Below are 22122 nucleotides of genomic sequence, written 5' to 3'. Positions count from 1 at the left end.
TGATTGTTTGTTAATAACATAACAGTGCTGTTTCTGTGTGGAAGGCAATTGTATACAGCATACATAATGGCGCATGAAACGGGCATGTTTAGGGGCAGATTACAGTGAAATATGAGGCTGTAATTGTTTGACAGTCATATTTGTGAGATAAGTGAAAAGAAACATTGATTTTCTTTGAAATCCTTTGTTCAGTTGTTGTGAAGTGATTAGAAAACTGTTTCCAGATCTGTGTAGGTTTTTGGCTAGGTAGTAGCTATGTTACTTAAGAAGGCTTTGCCAGTTTCTTTAGACCATATGTATTTTCTTGACAACAAACAAAAATAAGAGAACAGAATTTCGAAATGAGAAGCCAAGGATCCTTTTGTGTTTTTATTATTTTTATAAAATTGTTAATTCAGTTGATATCCTCTGGAAGCTCTCCAGTCTAGAGTATTTATTTATTTCTCAGATGCATAACTTTACATAAATTAGGTAATATAAGGATTAAATAAAATCATTTGACATGGAAATGCTAATGTCTGTAATTCAAAATCTGAAATTTAAAGATTAGCCTTCTATTTGGAATGTTAATTTCTGAATGTGAAGTTTTATTAATTTGAATAATATTAGTTTTGAGAGTTTTCCCTTCTAAAATATCACTAGTACTTTACGAAGTTACAAACTGGTTAGCGTACATGATAATTACAGAGGATTTATCTATCATTAAATTCACCCATTTTCTGAGACATGAAATTTATATTTTGAAAGTTATTCAAGCACATATATAGTTTTACATTAGTCATTAGGCAGTTGGCACAAAATCTAGAAATATTACATTAGTTTATTACTCTGACTCATAGAGCGCTGACATTTTTATGCAGGTAATTGTTTGCAAGTTAATAGCCCTTTCTTTTTGATGAACGATGAAACTAAAGATAAAACTTAATTGACCTAATTTTTCAATATAGTTTTCACCTATAGATTAATTTTGAAATGTTTTGATTCTCACAGACTTTGGTGCAACTAGGCTAATTCAAAAAGCATCTATTCTAATTTAAACCTTTGATTACTTGTACATTAAATAGTACTGTAATAACCACCAATAATCAGAAGTAGTGCCACCACATTTAACAATTTTACATTGTTTGGCAACTTGACTGCAGTGCATGAGAGCGTTTGGCCCTATTATCTTTAATTAATGAATACTATTAATGTCTGTGCTCATGTTTTAGGTGTTAAGGAATATTAAATTGATTTACATAATGCTGAACTGAGTTTCAAGGAAATGGATGGTTTATGTGAGCCTTCATTTTCTATAATAGACTTTATATTTCAGTCTATAATAAACATTGTTTATGTATACTTGTGAAGCAGGCTTTTGTGCAAAAAATATATATTTTAATTAAATATGATTCAAGGAGTTTGGGAGCTGAGCTTCTGAGTTTTATTACAGCAAACTTTCTGTAGCATAGGAATTTAAAGTATTTCGCTCCGACTGGAAAAGCTGATGAGAAAGTTTATGTAAGCATGAAGCAAGAGGCCTAAGAAGGTTAAGGAATGTGGAGGCTACTGAAAGAAATTAACAGAGCTAGTTCAAAGCAAACTCGGACTCTTAAGTATAAGGCTGGGAAGGCAAATGTAGTCAGAAGTACAGAAGATCTCATTTTGACTTGTGTAATTCTAATTGTAATTCCATCTCATGCTTTGGTTTTGGGAAGAACATTGTCTCTGTGTGCATAAATATAGGCTAACACAATAATATTGATGAAAAACACCTGTTTCAAAATTACCTTCCTTTGTAATCTGTGTAATTCTTTAATTATTATTTTTTGTATCCTTTTTTAGAAAGTGGATATTGACCCACATTTGATATAAACGTGCATCAGTCTGAAAATGAATACAGAGGATAAACTAGATTTTACAAACCATAATCCTCATTTGACAGAATATAATCTTTTTGGCTTTCTAATTTGCTTTGATTGTCAGCTTTAAAATATATTCAATATGCAATGTCTTAAATTGAAGCAATGTCATTATGGTTTAAAGTAGGAGATAACCACTTTCTTGACATCCCATGAACAGACTAATATCTTTTTATAAGGATGCCTTGAATATATTTATATAGCAATGCCAAACTTGGCACATAGTCCCATCTTCTTTCTTCAAGTACCGTGAAGAATCCTGCACTGTGGTGAGAAACCCGACTGCACTGACAGGAGTCATGGTAGCACATAGGCCTAGTCCTCTTTTTCAGCTCACATCTCGTTGGCAGACTTAACCTATAGACCTTTATATAACTGACATCACTGTTGGTATTCATTTTCAAGCAGGATGATCAGATTTATAAGGGGAAAAGTAAAAAGAATAAAAAATAAAATAAAAACACTGAAAGCACCAGTTCTAGGATTTGTAGTTGTTCTGTAAGGATTTGCAGTAATAATTACACAGCTTTCCAATTTATAATCAAACCCTATTTAGGAGTTAATGGAATGTCTGCTGTTCTAAAACATGGACATTATAACACATTTAATTTTCTTTACAGCCATTAAGCAGTTAAATAGTTTTCAATGATGACTTACCAAAAAAAACAAAAAACAAAAAAAAAAACACTAATTCGTATAGCCATAACACTGTTTTAATCTGGACTTAACTTATTTGGCATCTTCTGTAGTGATCCACTTTGTGATTTTTCACTTGTTTAATCATACTGTGGTTATTGAAAGGCCAAGATTGTTAATGTGTTCTATATTTCATATTTTGAAACAAGCATTCCTTTGTCAAGATAGGTATTATTTCTTGTGCCAAGTATAAATGTGAATATCACATTAATGCCAAGTTCCTTTATTGAAGAACTGCTTGCTCCCTACATTGTGTTAATTTAAGTATGGTATATTGCTTAATGTAGTTACAAGAAATAAGCTTGCTGACTTAATAATAGCAGTGCACAGAATTTAAGCATGGTGGTTCTAGTGGATCAAGTGTCATTTTTAAAATGGCACAAATATCTTTGTAGCTGTGTGTGTTTGGTTTCAACAGATACAATTTGTTTATTAACATGCATAACTACTCAAAAGGCTAGCTAAATATATTTCAAGGGAAAGAAGCTAAGAAACGTGTACTTCGGTATAAGCCAATGTCTAGAAAGGTGATATTACTGAAGCACAATTCAGTGTGCCCACTTGGAAATAAGGAACTCCTTAGTTCAATAATGAATTGTTGGCTTTAGCCAGCACAGCAAAATGGCAGAATTAAAAATGGATCTAATGGAATTAAATGTCTACTTTTCGTTAGGAAGGTACTTCCATTATTTGCTCACAGAAAAAGGTAAATCCATATCACACTAAAGTTTATTCATTAAAGAATTCATTCCCTATCTATTCACTTAATACTAATAAGAATCCTTACAAATATTGATTTTGTTCAATTTAAATGCAATGCTCTTTTGTCCAATGCCCCAAAAAGTTCTTAAAGAAAGCTCTGCAAACTTGTAAAAGTGCCCCTCCTTTGTAAGGAATAGAATCAATCATGTAATTTGAAAGGCAAATTAAAATTGTCAGATCATGGTAGCCTATATGTTGCCCCACTTGAACTTGTTGATCATTGATATTCATTGTGGTTGTCACAACATTGAAAATATACATATTAATTTCAGATTTAGTAAATAAAAATATAACTTTCAACAGCAGTAATTTCTGTATTGATATTATTACTCACAGTAAGCTCATGAAATGTGATCACTTTTTAACACATTTTACAAAATATGTGGAATAGGAAGTGTCTTCAGAATCCCATTCAGAGACCCACTTTTATGTAGATAATAGATTTGTCTTCATTTTCAATGTGACAGAGATTAGAAAGGTAAACTGGACCGAAGTTATATTTTAAGGGTCATTGGTCTAGCTTCTGAAGAACCAAAAATTAACCTGGCATTTGTTAGTATTTCTCTAACATGTGTTTAACGGATAGACCCTTTTGTCAAATATCAGTGTTTGGAGTGAGGTTGCTTTCAGCTATGCCTTTGAATGCTTTCAGATGTATACCAACAACAGATGTTGCTTTCTTGTGCCCACGTGAGACACTAGTCAAAGACTTCCCTGAGCTATTCTTAGGCTCTCTGATTTTAAGGGTTTCTTAAATGTTTCATGTGTTTGTACTGTAAAACTTCAGTCAACAATGTTCATATAACTTTTCATTCAAATATAACTTTTTCTCCTCAACAAATTTTGAAAAAGTTTCAGAACCTTATTTATTTTGTTTTGGAACCCTGAAACTGTAATTTAGGAAATTGAGAGCAACATCTTAATAATGGATTCATTAATTTGAGCACAGTTACTTGCAGCTATTGTAGTAATACCCTTTTTACTCATTAGAGTGAGTTGCTTTTGAAAACGTTCCCTCCTTTTGCCTGCGCCATCATGTTCTACTGGTAAATGAGAAGGTAATGCTTGACTGATTTTAAGAGACAGTATAGTTGTTATGCTACAGAGCCCCTGGGAATTAACATATTGTGCTATTTACATATTTCTCAGGTGTAATTAAACTCACTAATGTCTTATCAAATATCACATTTTTTTCTTAAAGGAGTGCTACAGTATGTAGCCTGTCTTTAACAGCAGGAACATGTAATCAAACTTTAATTTATTTTAAAGTGAATTCATGTTAGTTTGTGTAGTCCACTTTACTATTGGTTTCACATTACACTTCTAAACATGCTCGGTTCTCTTGCAGTTTAGCCTACTTCAGTGGAAATTATAATTATAATGTATTGAAAATATTTAACATGCTGTGGTCTTACAAATAACCACAGACAAAAACGGAATATACTGAGGGATTATTGCATAGTCTACTTCAGCAGAGACATTTTGAAAGTAGTGTAGTGCAGTAGTTAGTAGGGCTTCAATGAAGTAACAAGGCTGGGCAGATCCTTTGTGTTTGAGTACGTCCACAGTTTGGTTTTCTGTATGAAGCAGATAGCTTCTAAGTGAACCAGAAGGTGTTTGCTTTCACATTGGCGGTGCAATCTTGTAAACATAGAGTTTGCTTTCAAATAAATCAAGACCACACCTTTCTAGTCATCTTGGTCTGTTTGGGTTGAGCCACATCCTGGTACAATTGGGCCTACATCACTATCCAGGCATTCACATATACCTCCAAACGAACTGAACCGCACATCAGTCTGATAGAAGAAATGCAGCTTAAATTGATGTAAATCCAGTGTTAATTTCCTTCCAGTTGTTTTGCTTTTAAAAACATTTGTGCATAAATGCAATGTAGCCTAATTGAAGACATTTGATTTGTCTGAATTTGATTTTCATAAGTAAAGAACCTTAACATTTCTATGAATTATGAAACTTGGAAACCAAACTCCTTTTAATCTATACACATTTGACAGTTAACTGTAGTCTTTTAGAAAACAATCAATATGTTTATAATTTTGTATCTTTGTATGATTGCCACGTTTAAGTAAAGACTAACACACAAAACTAAAAGTAAAAAAATCAAATGCTTGTACCAGATGATGTTGATTTAACTTGCTTCAGTGTGGTAGACCGAAGAGATAAAAGAAAATAATCCATTAAAAATATTTAATTCGGTAAGCTCCTCTTCCTTTCTTTAGAGAATGCCAGAGAGTCTATCTCATTTTAATTATGTATTTTTTCCATAACTAGTATTATTCTATTTGTAATGTATGTGCTTTATGTGGCTGTCATTCTGCTACTTGCAACACTAAAAATGTGACAACAAGATGACCTGTGCATTTTTCCTGGGAGTTGAAAGTAAAACTGTTATGTCTAGTGCCGCAGAGTGACTCACAGAAGTACAAACTGAAAAAAGGGAGTAGCTATTTTTTACAGCCAGGAGCCACTCCTTTCCCATTAAAGATAATCGGAGAACCAATATGAATTTGTTATATATATATATATTTCAATGACCATATTGAAATTTGAAATGGCAAAATTGTGTGTACTCTGCAATAGCCTTATTTAACCATATTGATATATTTATTTGGAAAACAGGCCTTTAATAAATCTTCAATATTTTTTGAATATTTGTTTTTTTTTTTTTTGTTTCTAGGTTGCTTCTGTTTTTGAACCTGGTATACTCATCGTTCGTAATGCCCCCACCCCAAGCTCAACAATCACTTTTCAAATACTTTGCATACATTAATCCTTTCACTTCATATAGGCCTACTGTGCAAATTCTTTGGTTATGTTATTGGTGTCATTTTTATTCTAGCCTGAATTTTGCTCTGTGTGGAAATTGAAATACATAGTTAACTTCTGTTTCTCCTTTTTGCAGGGATAATCAGAACAGAGGAACTTCTCGACCACGAGACAACTTCCCACTACTGGCTGACCATTTTTGCCACCGATCAAGGGGTTGTTCCACTCTCTTCCTTCGTTGAAATTTATATCGAGGTGGTGGATGTTAACGACAATGCCCCACAGACCTCCGAACCAGTGTATTACCCTTCAGTCATGGAGAATTCCCCAAAGGATGTTTCAGTCATCCAGATTGAAGCCTTTGACCCAGACTCAAGCTCCAGTGACAAGCTTACTTATAAGATTACAAGTGGAAATCCACAGGGATTTTTTGCCATTAACTCCAAAACTGGTAAGCACTGTTATGCTTTTATCATTACTATTATAAAATAGGACACCACTGTAAGTCTATGATGACTATGATGATGCATGTTATACGTTTCTGAATTATTAAGTGTGTTCCAAATGCCAAGAGATTTAAAGATCTCATTCCAATGTAAAAGCACAAATTATGTATTCCACAACGCAAACTGAAAACGGTGCAGTTCTATCAAATGTGCTTGAATGTCCAATCATAATTCTAGATGCAATATAACTGAATAGGGAAGCATTAAAGCATGAAATCCGTCAAATGCGGATGTCGCATATTTAGTTGGAGGTTGAGGGGCATTTTGTATTTGCCAGTATTACTGTAAAATCAAATATATATTTGAAAAATAATTTTATTTAAATGCTGTAAATGTGAAATAGAGCTGAAAAACATCAGCTCATATTGCTAAAATTGAATTTAATGGAGTACTTATTTCTATTATTTCACTAATTAACAATTGCATGAGACATTTTGAATGAACTGTTCAGATGCAAATGTTACAGAACATGGTTTCTTAAGTTCTTAACATGTATCTAATACTGCTATTACTAGTCACTTTACTATTTACATGTAGTTTAGGCTGGTAGTTGTACATTACCTTCAAAAACGGAGTTCCGCCTTAACGGATTTTAAAGTGCCGGAGCGGCGCTCTGGTCTAGTGCGCTCCGACAACATTACAGCCCTATCTGTAACAACCACATCATCCCTTCTCTCTGTAAAATAACATCTGGACCATACTGAGTGAATAAACGGACTGACTTTATGCATGTGCGTGTTGCAATGGTAGACCAAAAATATTTTGTGACAAATTCAAATTTGTTTGGTTTAGTATTCAATGTAGTTTGGATTTGCTAAACATGTGCAAAGTTCGACATCTGCGAATGTGGATTCCAACTTTGTCACAACCCTATTCCTGAATAATTTTGGAAAATCTTTTCAAAATTCATGATTACAAGTTGGATCTCCTGAACTCAACGAAATTAGCTGGTACACATCTTAGAATCTGGCACATTCTATATGGTTTTCTGTTTCAGAATTAGGGTATTTGTCATAATGTATCAACACAATCATCAAAACAGCAGGAGTGATAGTACCTAACAAGTATAATAATGTTTGCTTACATACTAGTAACTGATATTAATGTTTAATTCACATTATACTTTTATTATGTTGCACTTAGTTTCTTTGGAGGCAGTAGTTTTATTGCAGCTTGTACCATTTGTTAAATGTCATATGTCTATTTGTGTTTAATTATAATTTGTGTACTCCAAATCGAGTCTGGTGCCACAGATACCTCCTACACATGATACTCCTGCTCACACCTTGCTACATAATGTTGTTACATAAATAGTTAGTAATGCTATTTTTAGTCATCTGAAAAGTGAAACACACATTCCTTATTTATTGGAATTAAATGCATCTGGACTACGATATCATGTCATGAATCACCTGTTTCTCTAGGGACATCATAGCTTGAGGAACATGCAGTTTTGAATTACTTTCACCAAGACATCTGGCTTTAGGCAGTTCAAAGTACTATCATATCGATATTGGAGAGGCATTAACATAAACCAAAATGTATGATTTGGACTTAAAGTTTTAAGATAATGTACAGTGAGGGGAAAAAAGTATTTGATCCCCTGCTGATTTTGTACGTTTGCCCACTGACAAAGAAATGATCAGTCTATAATTTTAATGGTAGGTGTATTTTCACAGTGAGAGACAGAATAACAACAAAAAAATCCAGAAAAATGCATTTCAAAAAAGTTATAAATTGATTTGCATGTTAATGAGGGAAATAAGTATTTGACCCCTTCGACTTAGTACTTGGTGGCAAAACCCTTGTTGGGAATCGCAGAGGTCAGACGTTTCTTGTAGTTGGCCACCAGGTTTGCACACATCTCAGGAGGGATTTTGTCCCACTCCTCTTTGCAGATCCTCTCCAAGTCATTAAGGTTTCGAGGCTGACGTTTGGCAACTTGAACCTTCAGCTCCCTCCACAGATTTTCTATGGGATTAAGGTCTGGAGACTGGCTAGGCCACTCCAGGACCTTAATGTGCTTCTTCTTGAGCCACTCCTTTGTTGCCTTGGCTGTGTGTTTTGGGTCATTGTCATGCTGGAATACCCATCCACGACCCATTTTCAATGCCCTGGCTGAGGGAAGGAGGTTCTCACCCAAGATTTGACGGTACATGGCCCCGTCCATCGTCCCTTTGATGCGGTGCAGTTGTCCTGTCCCCTTAGCAGAAAACACCCCCAAAGCATAATGTTTCCACCTCCATGTTTGACGGTGGGGATGGTGTTCTTGGGGTCATTCCTCCTCCTCCAAACACGGCGAGTTGAGTTGATGCCAAAGAGCTCGATTTTGGTCTCATCTGACCACAACACTTTCACCCAGTTCTCCTCTGAATGATTCAGATGTTCATTGGCAAACTTCAGACCTTGCAGGCGCTGCAGGATTTCAGTCCTTCACGGCGTAGTGTTACTAATTGTTTTCTTGGTGATTATGGTCCCAGCTGCCTTGAGATCATTAACAAGATCCTCCCGTGTAGTTCTGGGCTGATTTCTCACCGTTCTCATGATCATTGAAACTCCACGAGGTGAGATCTTGCATGGAGCCCCAGACCGAGGGAGACTGACAGTTATTTTGTGTTTCTTCCAAATGTGAATAATCGCACCAACTGTTGTCACCTTCTCACCAATCTGCTTGGCGATGGTCTTGTAGCCCATTCCAGCCTTGTGTAGGTCTACAATCTTGTCTCTGACATCCTTGGACAGCTCTTTGGTCTTGGCCATGGTGGAGAGTTTGGAATCTGATTGATTGATTGCTTCTGTGGACAGGTGTCTTTTATACAGGTAACGAGCTGAGATTAGGAGCACTCCCTTTAAGAGAGTGCTCCTAATCTCAGCTCGTTACCTGTATAAAAGACACCTGGGAGCCAGAAATCTTGCTGATTGATAGGGGATCAAATACTTATTTCCCTCATTAACATGCAAATCAATTTATAACTTTCTTGAAATGCGTTTTTCTTGATTTTTTTGTTGTTATTCTGTCTCTCACTGTTAAAATACACCTACCATTAAAATTATAGACTAATCATTTCTTTGTCAGTGGGCAAACGTACAAAATCAGCAGGGGATCAAATACTTTTTTCATTCACTGTAAATGTTTTTATCCATTTTTAGTTTTCATATCCTAGTTTTAGAAATTTAGGCAATAAAAATGGTTTAAAATTCTCTGGGTAGGGTTAATGCGCTTTTTATCTTTCTTTGCACAAATAAAAGAATAGTTGTCTTCATGTGCACCGGAAGTTTCCCCCTCAGGCATTAGTTTAGTCCATGTCATTAAAAAGAGGAAATAAACTGTGGAATGTTCAACTTTGAGTTCAACATTGGGCCGGGAGATAGGTCAGATTTGACTTTTCAGAATATTTTAATTAGCATTTATATATATATATATATATATATATATATATATATATATATATATGCACAAAACACATTGTACTCATAATTAAAAACATATTGTTTCTTGATTTCAAATACTTTGAAATTGGCATAATATTCTCCAAGCAACCAGAAGTAATTATGTTAAAAATTGTTGTCTCTAAACAGACACTGACATTAAAACGATCAACACCGAGTCGAGAGATTTTCCTTCAGGCATTATTTGAACATGGGGATTTATTATAGGAAGGGATACATTACTATTTGCATTTCAGTTTTGCAGATAGGTTAATAAATAAAATATTAATGCTGGTTTAACCATTCCAAATCATCGTTCAGCTAGAGGGACATTTTTGACTGCACCAAACTTTCCATAGGAAGAGACTAATTAAAGTCTTCCTCTGTGACTAGTATAGTTATGTTTCATCATTATACATTCAAAGAATTGTATGAAGATAATGTGTACTGTAAAACTAATTGTAATTTAGCCATGTGTTTGGTTCTGTGGTTTATGGAACTGAAAATACCTTTCTAACGTAATAATGCTCTTCACTCATCTGCACCTTACTGCTATGCTTCTATGGTCGTATTTTACAAAACTCTCCATACTACTTTCACACGCCAGGAAAAATGCTGTTCTCTGAGAAATCCACACAACGGGGATGTAGCTTCAGTTATTATTTTCTTTAACTAGGGGTCAAGCTGAATAAATGCAGCTAAGCACAGAGTTACAGTATGTGAAACATTGCAAAATAGGCCTACATTCTGCTGTTCACGGGAGAGTTTTGTTTATAGGCACAATTCAAAAAGGCACATAATTTACAGCCATCTTCTGACCAAAGTCACCAATAAGTAAATGAGATTTAATTTAAAAGCCCTGCTTATCTTTACAATTATATACATGCAAGATATTCTTCCCCCAGGGAAGAAAGAGGCTAGTTAGATTTTACATAGGTTCCAGGTGATGGAATCTATTTTTTTACACCTTCTCTAATACTATCAATACTTTTGTTACTTGTGTTTTTTTGTTTTGATTTGTTTACTCTATCTAAGCATGATTCAGTAATATGGGCCAGAGATGGGCTGCACTACATCTGGATTAATGATTTAAAACTAAATCATCATAAAATAATTTAAAAACTATTATGGTAACACTATAAGATGAGTTATCTTAGTTTGACAACCACTGAGATAGATTATCAGGACAAATCGAACTTTAAAACCTCTATCTACACGGCCAACTCATAACATTTGTGTGTCTATATTTTTACATTGGGATTAAAAACATAAAGCGAGATATTGGAATACAAGTTCATGCAGAGCCTCTAGCCCCTGTTCAGTAGAGCTAAATCTAGTCGAGTAAACTCTACCACCACCACCACCCCCATGTTCCTCAGTATCCTGAAAACATCAAGGATTCTTCACTGCTGTTGCTGGAAAATCTGGAGCTGAAAAATAAGAACTCTCCTTACAGCAGTCCACTGTCTAGTTAGATTTGTCCTATTAGTAGGATTTTAACTGATTTGATTCATTGTACAAAACGCAATAATTCTGGAACAAAAACAATATTTGTTGTATGTGTGTGTTTATTGTTGAAATCCAGAAACCCTTTTCATAAGCAGGACTTACTGCTGCCTGTTTCAGAGACAATTGGTTGGAGCTGCTCGACAAACAATCAGCATTCTCATGTACATTCTGTTTCAGTCAAGTGAAGAAAGTGCTGCTGTTTCTGGTGCTTTTTGTAGAAGCATGTGCTTCCCTCTTCCTTTGGGGGATAAAAAGAGATCAGTATTGAAAACTTTACTTGGAATTCAGGATAAACACCATTCTTCCATGTAATCTGCTCAAAATATTTCCAGAGATCAACTTTGAAATTATAATTTGAATAATATATTGAATTCTGAATAAACCTGACTTAGCCTGACTAAAACATTTCTTTAAAAAGCAAACAAATAAACTGAATTTAGTGCATTGGTCAGGTGTTTGCCCATGGTTTCGGTAGTAGCTTTATGTTTGGTCTAAAATTACACAAAAAACAAAACCCGGGTCAGGTTTATTTATTTAGTCAATATATTTAAATGGACATATTCTAATTATGGCCATAGTGGGTTATTACTCAGAATACTGTAACTGAGAATTGATGGGGATAGTCACTTGTTCTGGGGGCGTGGAGGTAACTAGGCTATATGTTTCACTGCACCCAGATTGGGACAGAGTTCAAGTGCTGAGGTGAGCCACTTCCATTAATTTCATGGACTTTTATGTCTTTATTAGTCATAAAAATTGGAACTCCAGAACACTATAAAGCAAAGAGATGGCGCCTGATATTCATACTAATAAGGAAGTAGAGGATATTTTGGTTAATTATTATATTTATATTAAATAACATATAATGGTTAAAGCCTTTCACCTCTATAGGAAGCAAGTTGTCGAACTTGTTAACCATAGATACATTTACAATGTATGCTAAATATATTAATGGAACCGAATGTTCCATCAATAAAAGCCTCAGGTATTTAAAACTTTTCTGACATTTTCCTCTCCTAAGAAGAACATTAGAAAGTCAATAACATGGAGGCATGATTTAATCCAGCCGTGCATGTTTGTTTTCATGGCAGCCAGGCCTTTGACTCTTTAACATTGGTTATCGCAGTTCTCCTCCCTCATCCACCCTTTCTTTTACACACACACACACACACACACACACACCCCTCCCCCATGTTGGTGCTTTTATATTTTTAAAATTGCAAATGAATGGAATGTACTAAACTAATCCATCTTTGCCTTTGCTCCCAGCAGAGAATAATGGATTTATATATTTTCTCCTGCTTTGATGGTGTTTTTTTATATAAAGAGGTCAGACTGCCAGGCCTAACACTTGCATTTGATGTTTTGCATATTACATTTGCATGTTGATGAATCTTTCAAGTTGTTTTGCTGCCTTCAAATGACACAAATCAAGTTCTAATCTGTGAATTTAATACAAGCATTTCTTCTCTACATTATGGATATTCTTTCCATGCTGAGGTTAACCACATAAAGACTTTTGTTTGTATTACATCCTGTAAGAACTATGTTCCCATAAATATGACTTGGCTGTTCAGGATCTGTGAGAGTAATCTCATGTTGAATATTTAAGTAGTTTCTTCAATTTACAATTTTGAATCTGACAGTTTAATAACTTTTATAACATGATTTTAGTCTTGGAGTAACTTGTTGTGTACATTTGCAGTACTTTCTTATTCACAAAGTAATATAGAATGTATTTGGTATACAGCTGTACTAAGTGAAATGCATTTTGTTTGTCAATAATCTACACTGTCTTGAATTTAAGGATATAGAATTCTGATAACATTTTAAAAAAGCAAAGTGATTCTTAATGAGGCTAGGCTAGGCTAGTTTAATATTCTAAAGCATTGTCTATCCATCAAGTAAATATTTTACCTTTTGTAAAGATTTTACATCTGTAATTCAATAGGCATTACTAGTGGAAGAAAATCATGTGTGGTAATGGTTAAATAAAGGACATTTAAAGTAGTGGAACCATTTGTGCATATTAGAGATTGTTTAAAAATTGACTAGAACAATTTTAAAGCTGTCTTTCACACAGTCAACAACCCGAAAGCAGTGCACTAAATCAAGATACATTTATCTACGATTATTCTTCTGATATGTGGAAGTGTTAGATAAGATTTCTTAGATTCATCAATCTTGACTGCAATCTATACTAGAGGCTAAAACAAGGAGAACAAATTAGGCCTATTGGTCATAAATGTTTCGGAGTTCACTATTTGCAAGAAGGTAATTAAACCACTTCTTTCCCCTCATGAAAATGTCACATTATAAGTATAATGTCTGCATGTATTAGACAATATTTTGCAATGATTGTTCCATAACTAAATTGATACGGAGTAAATATAGAACTAATTTAATCATATTTTATGATTTCTCTCATAGTAGGTATAGAAAAGGAATCTGGAGTACAACATATCATTAACTGGAACAGTCCTATTAAAAAGCATTGTTTGTCTAAAAAAGCCATTATAAGAAGAATTTTGCATCAGCTTTGTTTGTTTCATCAAGATAAATGTCCCTCTCAGAAATGAAAGTCCCTATACACATTTGAATGCAGTATTATGGTACATATAATACTACAATTGTTTCTAATTTCTGACTTCAAGTTAATTGGCTTTATTTGTCCCAGAACTCAAGCTGATGGAAACTAACAGAGCACTGATTCCATGATTTCCTGACATACTTGAGTTTCAATATGGAGAATAATTACATGATTTATTGCTATTGTAAGAGATAAATACTTCTGAATCCTATTTGGGGGCTTACTTCAACAAAGGCAAAACTAACAAAATAATCCATAATGAGAGATACTGTTATCAAAGAAGGAAATTGTTAGATTTGTAAGAAGACTCAACAAAATCTAACATTTAAATAGTTAAATAAAACTACATATAAACTGCAAAATCAAAGTTCAAATGATAAATCAACCAGTAATCCTACACATATTGCTTTGTTTCTTCATATATTATTTTGTCTGTATGCTAGGGAGCAGTATGTGTACAGGATGGATCAACATATATTACTTAAACTTAAAATCAACATATATATATATATAATCTAGTGTGTGTATGTGTAATATATACATGCATACATATATATAGATGTGTGTGTATGTGTAATACATACATACATACATACATACATACATACATACATACATACATACATACATACACACATATAATGTGTGTGAAGTATTGAGATAAATACCAAAAAAGGTGGCAGTAATTCTCACACCGGTTTGGCTTTTCTTTTTAACTAGAACAGTACAAGTCTGTTCCTATGTGCTTTTATTTATATGTATTTATTTAACAAAGCTGAATGCTGTGTTGTGTGTTTGCAACCTGAGAAGCTTAGTTTAACAGCACCTTTCTGTGAAATATAACCCGACCCCTTCAATAGGAAGCAACTGGAGAGTTTATATTATAGAAATTGTATTCTGAGATTAAACCAGGTGCCCGGATATATGCAAACAAAATACAAAACCAAAAAAAACAAAACATGCAATGCTTTACAAACTTCAGTACAATAGTCATATTGAATAAGATCTAGAATGGCACATTGCATGTCTGTATTTTTTTTTTTTTAAGAGAAAAGTATATAATTTGAAAATATGGTTGCTTGAAAAAAAAAAAAAAAAGTTCAAGCAGTTCAAGAGAAACTTGGTGACATTTGTTCTCTTTACTTCACCAAACTCAAGAGTATAGAAATATTTATAGAATTTCCTCCCAGAGACTATTTATGAACACATTTGTTTTGGAAAATCTGAGTCGTGGGAGACCTCGTTTCTGAATTGTCCCATTCAGAGTTAGTCCATATAGTTTTTTTTTGCAGATCTCATCATTTGGAAATTAATACAAACAAATCTTAAATCAATTATCTCAGTCAGCTTAAAATAAAGCCAAATCCTAAACAATTTGGGAAGTTATATAGTTCATAGAAATGTTTTAACTTGTTTGTAACGTGTTTAAATTGTGGCTCTTATTTGATTATATTTGTAGATCAGGGGTGACATTCAATTTTTAATTTTAAAGGATCCCATTTTGTTAAGCTTATTATTTTTATGGTTTTGTTTGTTAGTTTACAAAAACTACTTATCTTGAATATACCAACTGTTAAAGTATATGGATCAGTTTTAAAAACTAATGAAATTTGCCCTCAATGTGTCTTTCGTTTCACTCAATGAATTACGGAATGGAAGACTGACTAACAAGTGAATTACTGCTCCTTTTATGGGTGCAGTGCACTGTATCACGTGATAACAGTTTAGAGTTTTAAATGAAGTCTTAAGAAAGGCTAAAATTGTCATCAGATCTCTGTGATTAAATTGAGAATCTTACATGCAATTTACAACTTGCAGATAGGAAGTTGCAGAAATGAACTTTAAAAAGTACCAAGTCTGCCTATGGTTCAGACTGTGCTGGTTCATATCTGATTGTGACTGGCATTCCCTTTATGTTAGTGCTCATTTTCATGAAACACTACTGGGGTTGAGTGTGCTTAAGTCAGTCAGTCACACACCAGCGACCCCTGTAGTTTACATGGCATTCGAGAGTTAAGTTTTATAAGAATTCTTACAGATCTATGAATTTTGCACCTGTGATTTAAATTGCTTAATTCTAAAGTACCATTTGCGAAAACCGATTTTCCAGGTGCCAAGTCAGTACTCTAACAAACTCTTCCACTTAATGAATCGGTGCAGTGGTGCACAACCTGCGGCCTGCTTCTTCATCCAAGTTACATAATTTATTTCTCTTTGTGGCTTGCACTGATAACAAATGACAACATTTTAAGCTTACCATGACTTCAATTAGGCTAAAAACAGATTGTTTTTTCCTTGAAAGTAACATGCGATAGGTACCCATTACACTGTGAATGTGCTTCAGAGGATCTTGTAGCTGGCAAGGTGACTGAGGGTGGAAAATGCAGCCCACTCACCGGTTGTGCTGCTCTGGATAATAATGATAGGGTGACAGATTTTAATGGAAAATGTTTGTAGAAAAGACATTGTATGCATCTCTGATCATTTAAGATGGTGTACAAAATAATTGTGTATTCTATTTTTATAATGACCCTGTTAAATAGGTGCAAACAAGCAAGCTCTTTGTACTGTCCATAAGCAATCTGTATAAGGGATTACTGATAGCCATGGCTTTATCAGTATAAAAAACAGACCAGTTTTATTATGCACATTTATAGTATGAGGCCTCCATGAAAACTCGGGAACCTTCGGACAGCCAGGATTGAATCTTTTCAGAGAAGTTACTCAGCTCCAGTCATAAAAGATGTTTACCTTTTTGTCTGACTTTTTATCAATGCTCCTTCAGTAAACCTAAGGATCAAAGGCTTACTTTTCTGGAAAATGGACAAGTCATGCTGTTCACTTCAGTGTTTCATCAAATAAACTTTCAACTTTCAGCACAATTCCTACTTACACACTGTGGTAATAGCTATCCTATTATGAACATGTTGCATTAAGTTTATCATTGTGGCATAATTTAAGCATTTTTCAAGTCCAATTTTAGTGGTTGTGCCTATCCTTATTATTATTTTTAAGTCTCGTTGTTTATGCATAGTTGCATTCTTTTAAGGTTTCCCCAGTGTCCATATTGAAAGACCAGGCTCTGCTAAGCACAGTTTGAGGAACTCTAAGTACTTTGGAGGAGAGATTGCTGCCAGGCATGCCAGTAATGTTTCCCACATATGTTGTACTTCAGTGGCTGTGGTGAGGCATAGTTGATTTGCAACGCTACATACTGGAGGATTTTCAAGTGAAAACTCCTTGGACCAGAATACTGCCACATGGTCAGTCTGGTATACCAGAAATGCATACTGTAATATACTACAAACTTGTTTTTACAGGTGATGAAAGATATATATGTGTAAGCCATTTAATAAAGCAAGTGAAGGTGGCAACAGATCAATTGTTATGGAGGATATTACATTTTATGACCGAATATTTTAAAAACCTGTTGCTCAGCTTGCAAGACTTTATGCTGTATAATTTAGTTTGAAGGTTTTACGTTTATGCCTTTTTGTTTAAGTGCAACAAAAGCTATTTGATATGCAGCTTGAAATGTCAAAAGGCACCAATAGAAGCAGAGGGTATGTGTGATTAAACTGATAAAAGGCTGCTTGAATGAAACCATATCCACATAAAATTTAGATGTCTTGTAATTTTAACAGACATGATCTGGGATTATTGTTAGTGCTGGAGAATGTTTATTCCTGCTTATTTCTCAGAGCATGTGTATTCTCTTTGGTGTTAAATTGCCAGTGGAGAGAGAGAGGTTTTGCATTGACTGGCAGAGTGATGTCTCAAGTACAGGGAGAAAGAGAATAAACCAGGATAAATTACTCTAATAAAATGAAATAGAAATGTTGAAAATATTTCAAACCTCTTAGCATTATTGCAAACTTTGAATTGTCTTCATTACACCAGGTTTGAATGGTTTAAATGTAAAGGCCTAATTGTCTTTAAATTGAAATAATTTTGTCTATATTTAAAAAAAATATATATATATATATATACATTAAAGCAGCTAAAACTGAACTTGACTGAATAGTTTAATTTAATGATGCTGAAAGTATATTTTTCAATCATAGACAATTTATTTCCTTGCTGGAATACACATACACATTTATGAATTAATTAATTATGGTCAAAATCTTTCTAAGGATGGCAGTCAACACAAACTACTGATATATTTTTTATTTCAGTATTTCATTAAATTAATACAATTCAGTTCCTGTGTTCATAGCACTGATATCCAGGGCTCTTCAGACCAGTCTTCTTGGTGGCTGGTGCTTATTCAATTTACATTGTTCTGATCCCAGCTAAAGTTCTTGAGCTGCAGCCAAATATGTACTTTTTCCATGGCATTTGGTGAGGTGTAATGTGTAATTTGAAATCACCAGTGATGGTTGAGTGATACTTACCAAGGGTTTACCTCAGACTTTAAAATTAAAGTGAAATCTCTTTGAAGTATGTCTCGGGTCCTTTCTTCCGGCCTGGGTATTACATCTTTCATACATTTTAATACACAGAATATATTTTTCTTGTGAAGAAAAACCTAGTAATACAAACCTATTTTATTACCTTCCAGGGAGCTTTGTTAATTCTCAATATAGCCATACAGTGTATAACATGCCAGTAAAATGTGTCCACTATTATATTCAGAAATATATCCACCCTTCATTTGAAACCATGAGCACCTAGTAGTAATGTAGTAGTGGTGGTGGTGGTGGTGGTGGTAGTAGTAGTAAAGATTCCAGGTATTACTTGAGTAGGGACAGTATGTACTAAAACTTAGGTTTGCAGTAAAGCTGAAAACATAGATGAATGGGTATAGTTCATAAACAATATTTTTAAACCTCATTGAAAAAGTTAACTTTTTTCCTAATATAGGGTACAAATGTCTATGATCGTATATGCAATTTTAGCTGAATGTTAAATTAAAAAACATTGTTTTAGCTGTTAATATTGTCTATTTTCAAGGTAAAGATTCAATTAAAAGAACCTAAACCTAAGAGGTTTAATGGCTATGGAAATTAAGTGAAGACTTCTAATATGCATGCAGCAGGGACAGCGAGTCACTGTAGTAAATTGAAAAGAAATATGTGGGTAATTCTTGTGAGTATGGATTCTTCTGTCAAGTTTATATGCATTACTAATCCCTGGAGTAATATGAAAAGCAGTAAAATGCTCATAGCCAGTGGGTTTACCGGCAAATCATCCACTGCATGTCCTGGTATCCGTTTTCAACAACACCTTCTCTGTTCAGAACAATATCAGCAGGTTTTCAAAGCCCTGTGGAGAGCGATGGAAAGCCAAATAGGAAACGGATACAACCTCCAACAACTTCCTGGAGTTTCCTACTATTTCAATGAACAACTGCCAGCGCACACCACATTGAAGGAGACTGGAGAACCTGCTAATCTTTGTATTTGTAATTCTTACAATAGTTTAGAAATGTAGGAGTCACACATACTTGTCTAGTTTTATAAAAAGATATAGCAGTTACTTGCATTAGGGTTGCTTATTTATTTCATATTCAACATTTCTCATTCAAATGAGGAATGCAATTATGGGCCTAGCAGGGCTTTCAAAGGATGAACATAGTGATTTAGTGTACAGCACAGCAGTTCAAAATGGCAAAAAAAGTAGAGCAGTAATCCAATTGGATTTACCTGTTTCACAGTTATAAAGCAAATCAGCCTCAGACAGCAAGTTCAGGGCTCCTTCAGACTGAAGTCCTAATGAAGCTGCTCTATGTAGTCTCTTGAGTTTGATCTAATTATTTGTAGAGTAGAAAAGTCCATGCATTTACCTGCACTGTCCTGTATTATATTCAGGAAAAACACAATTTTTATGGTTAGAACAGTGTTTTACATTGTTTTGTACCTTCTGTGATTTTCCTGTTATAACATATGTCAGCATGAAGCTTAGAATTTAGAAATAGCCCCAAAACTTTTTTCATTAAAGGTCTTATATCCTCATACAGCAATGTAAGAGGTAGTAATTTTATTTTTTCTGCATTTAGTATCAAAGCACTGTGAAAATGTTTTACAGAACTGCTTTATTAGAAATATATTTGCTTTTGAAGTTAATGTTTAAGTTCCTGAGGTACAGAAGTAATTTCATGACAATCATGGCTTTCCCCTTATATTCTTTGTCTTTATTTGTTTTGAATTTGTGGAACATAAATGTACAGACATTTAGTTTTTAGTATTGATTGCATATCGGCCTATTCCTTAAATGAATATCCATTTGCTCTGCTCTGTTAAGCACACACTGGGGCGTTAATAGGCTTGCTGAATACTCTAGTTTCCTCCCTCATGGGAGTAAGGAACATTTTCTGCTTTCAAGTTTTCTGCTGTCCTACTCAGGAGAGTAACCACGGTTCTTCTGGATTTCATTTTGAAATAGTAAGGAGTTAGGCTACTGGCAACAGCACATTTTAATTGTTTGAAACCATTTCTGTGATCATTGTAGTGAGTGGTTAAAAAAAAAAATCTCCTCCCTGTATTTAGAATGATTGGAATGCAGTGTATTGTCTGTTTGTTTGACACTCCTTCCGGCTAAATAATATGTCTGGGTAAGAACTTGCTAACTATTTGGCATCTCAATTCTGACTCTACTTGTACAAGAAATGGTACTTAATGGTAGTCAGAGCAACTTAGACTATCTGAGGCATACAAATAAGTATATATTCTCTGAAGGATATGCTGCCAATATAAAACTACAGTTTATTCATAGAACCACAATTTTAGAAACACTTTTATTTCAGATTGGTGGAGTTGACTAATATGCAAAACTCTAGAAGGCATGAACTAGATTAAAACACAAATCCATAATTGCAGGGAACAGTTATGTGTAATATTCAAATTATTGTGAGAGATGTGTAGTTATAAATAATATATATACAATTGTATTTTTTGGGAAATTACTTGAAGGTACACACTTCTTAAAAGATTGCTGGCACACTGTATGCTGTGGTCTAATTAAGGAAATGGATCTCATGCACAGTTTTACTCATTCTTTACATCAAACAATAAATATAGACTACATCTTGGAGGTGAAATGCACATTGCTATTTCTACAGTATTTTCAAGAATCAGTCAAAGCATGTGAACAATTAATGACTTTGTTCAGGCCTTGCAATGTATGAATTGTTTCAAGTTTAACATGCACCGAATTTTTACTACAGATAAGGCAAATGTCAGAAGCAAATAGTAATTGAAAAGTTTGTAAACCTTTATCTTTCCAGTTACAAATTTCAGTTGCATTAGATGTTTATTACATTACAAGCAAACGTACATTTTTGCTGTGTTAAATTTAGATTTCCACATTCATTTATGTTCCTCTCCATGCCTCTGATCTGTGTTACTAAAGGTTTTAAAGCCTGCACCCTGGCATCAAAGGGTACACAAGAAACCTCAGTGTTTTGTTAGCACGCTGAAGGCAGCAAGACCAATTTAAAGCTGCCTTTTCAAGTTTTTTGGAATCAAATGGATGTAGTCCTTACAAAACTGTTACTTGGCACACCTGACAGAAGTTCTTGAGATTTACTAATCCTGAATATTTTCAGAACAGCTGCTTATGTGGAACATCTAGGTGCTGTATATATGCGTGTGTGTTTTGTGGGCTGTAAAAAGCTTCCTTTGTCTCTTGTTACCGTGACTACGTGCCTCCTGTTAGATTTTGAAAAATGTTATGAAATGAATGCAATAAACACAGCACCTTTCAACACATGAGTATTTGGCCCTAAGCAGTAAAAGTAAATACATTCTGTCATGCTGTATTATCTTTATTAGACTATAATATGTAAAACTCTTTGAACAGTATATTTTTAATGTGGACAATTCATCATGTTATGCAAGAAAGACATTTACAGTCGTGTGTTTTAAGGTGTGTGTGATTAATATAGGAAAAATCATTAATAGGATGGACTATGAATTTGAAAATAATTGATTAGTAGATTTGT

At 34.1% G+C, this 22122-nt stretch overlaps 1 protein-coding gene across 7 annotated transcripts in view; it reads left to right on the top strand.

The window, feature by feature from the left end:
* Nucleotides 1-22122, top strand: part of fat1a (FAT atypical cadherin 1a) — a 77103-nt gene that overhangs the window by 14109 nt on the left and 40872 nt on the right. For all 7 annotated transcript variants that reach the window (XM_066718238.1, XM_066718237.1, XM_066718236.1 and 4 more), the window contains exon 3: nt 6280-6594. In XM_066718238.1, coding sequence (XP_066574335.1) covers nt 6280-6594 — 315 coding nt within the window. The remainder of the gene's footprint in view (nt 1-6279; nt 6595-22122) is intronic.

The sequence above is a fragment of the Amia ocellicauda genome, chromosome 12 (assembly GCF_036373705.1).
Source record: "Amia ocellicauda isolate fAmiCal2 chromosome 12, fAmiCal2.hap1, whole genome shotgun sequence".
NCBI classification, from domain to species: Eukaryota; Metazoa; Chordata; class Actinopteri; order Amiiformes; family Amiidae; genus Amia; species Amia ocellicauda.
This window is presented reverse-complemented; position numbering and strand designations above follow the sequence as displayed.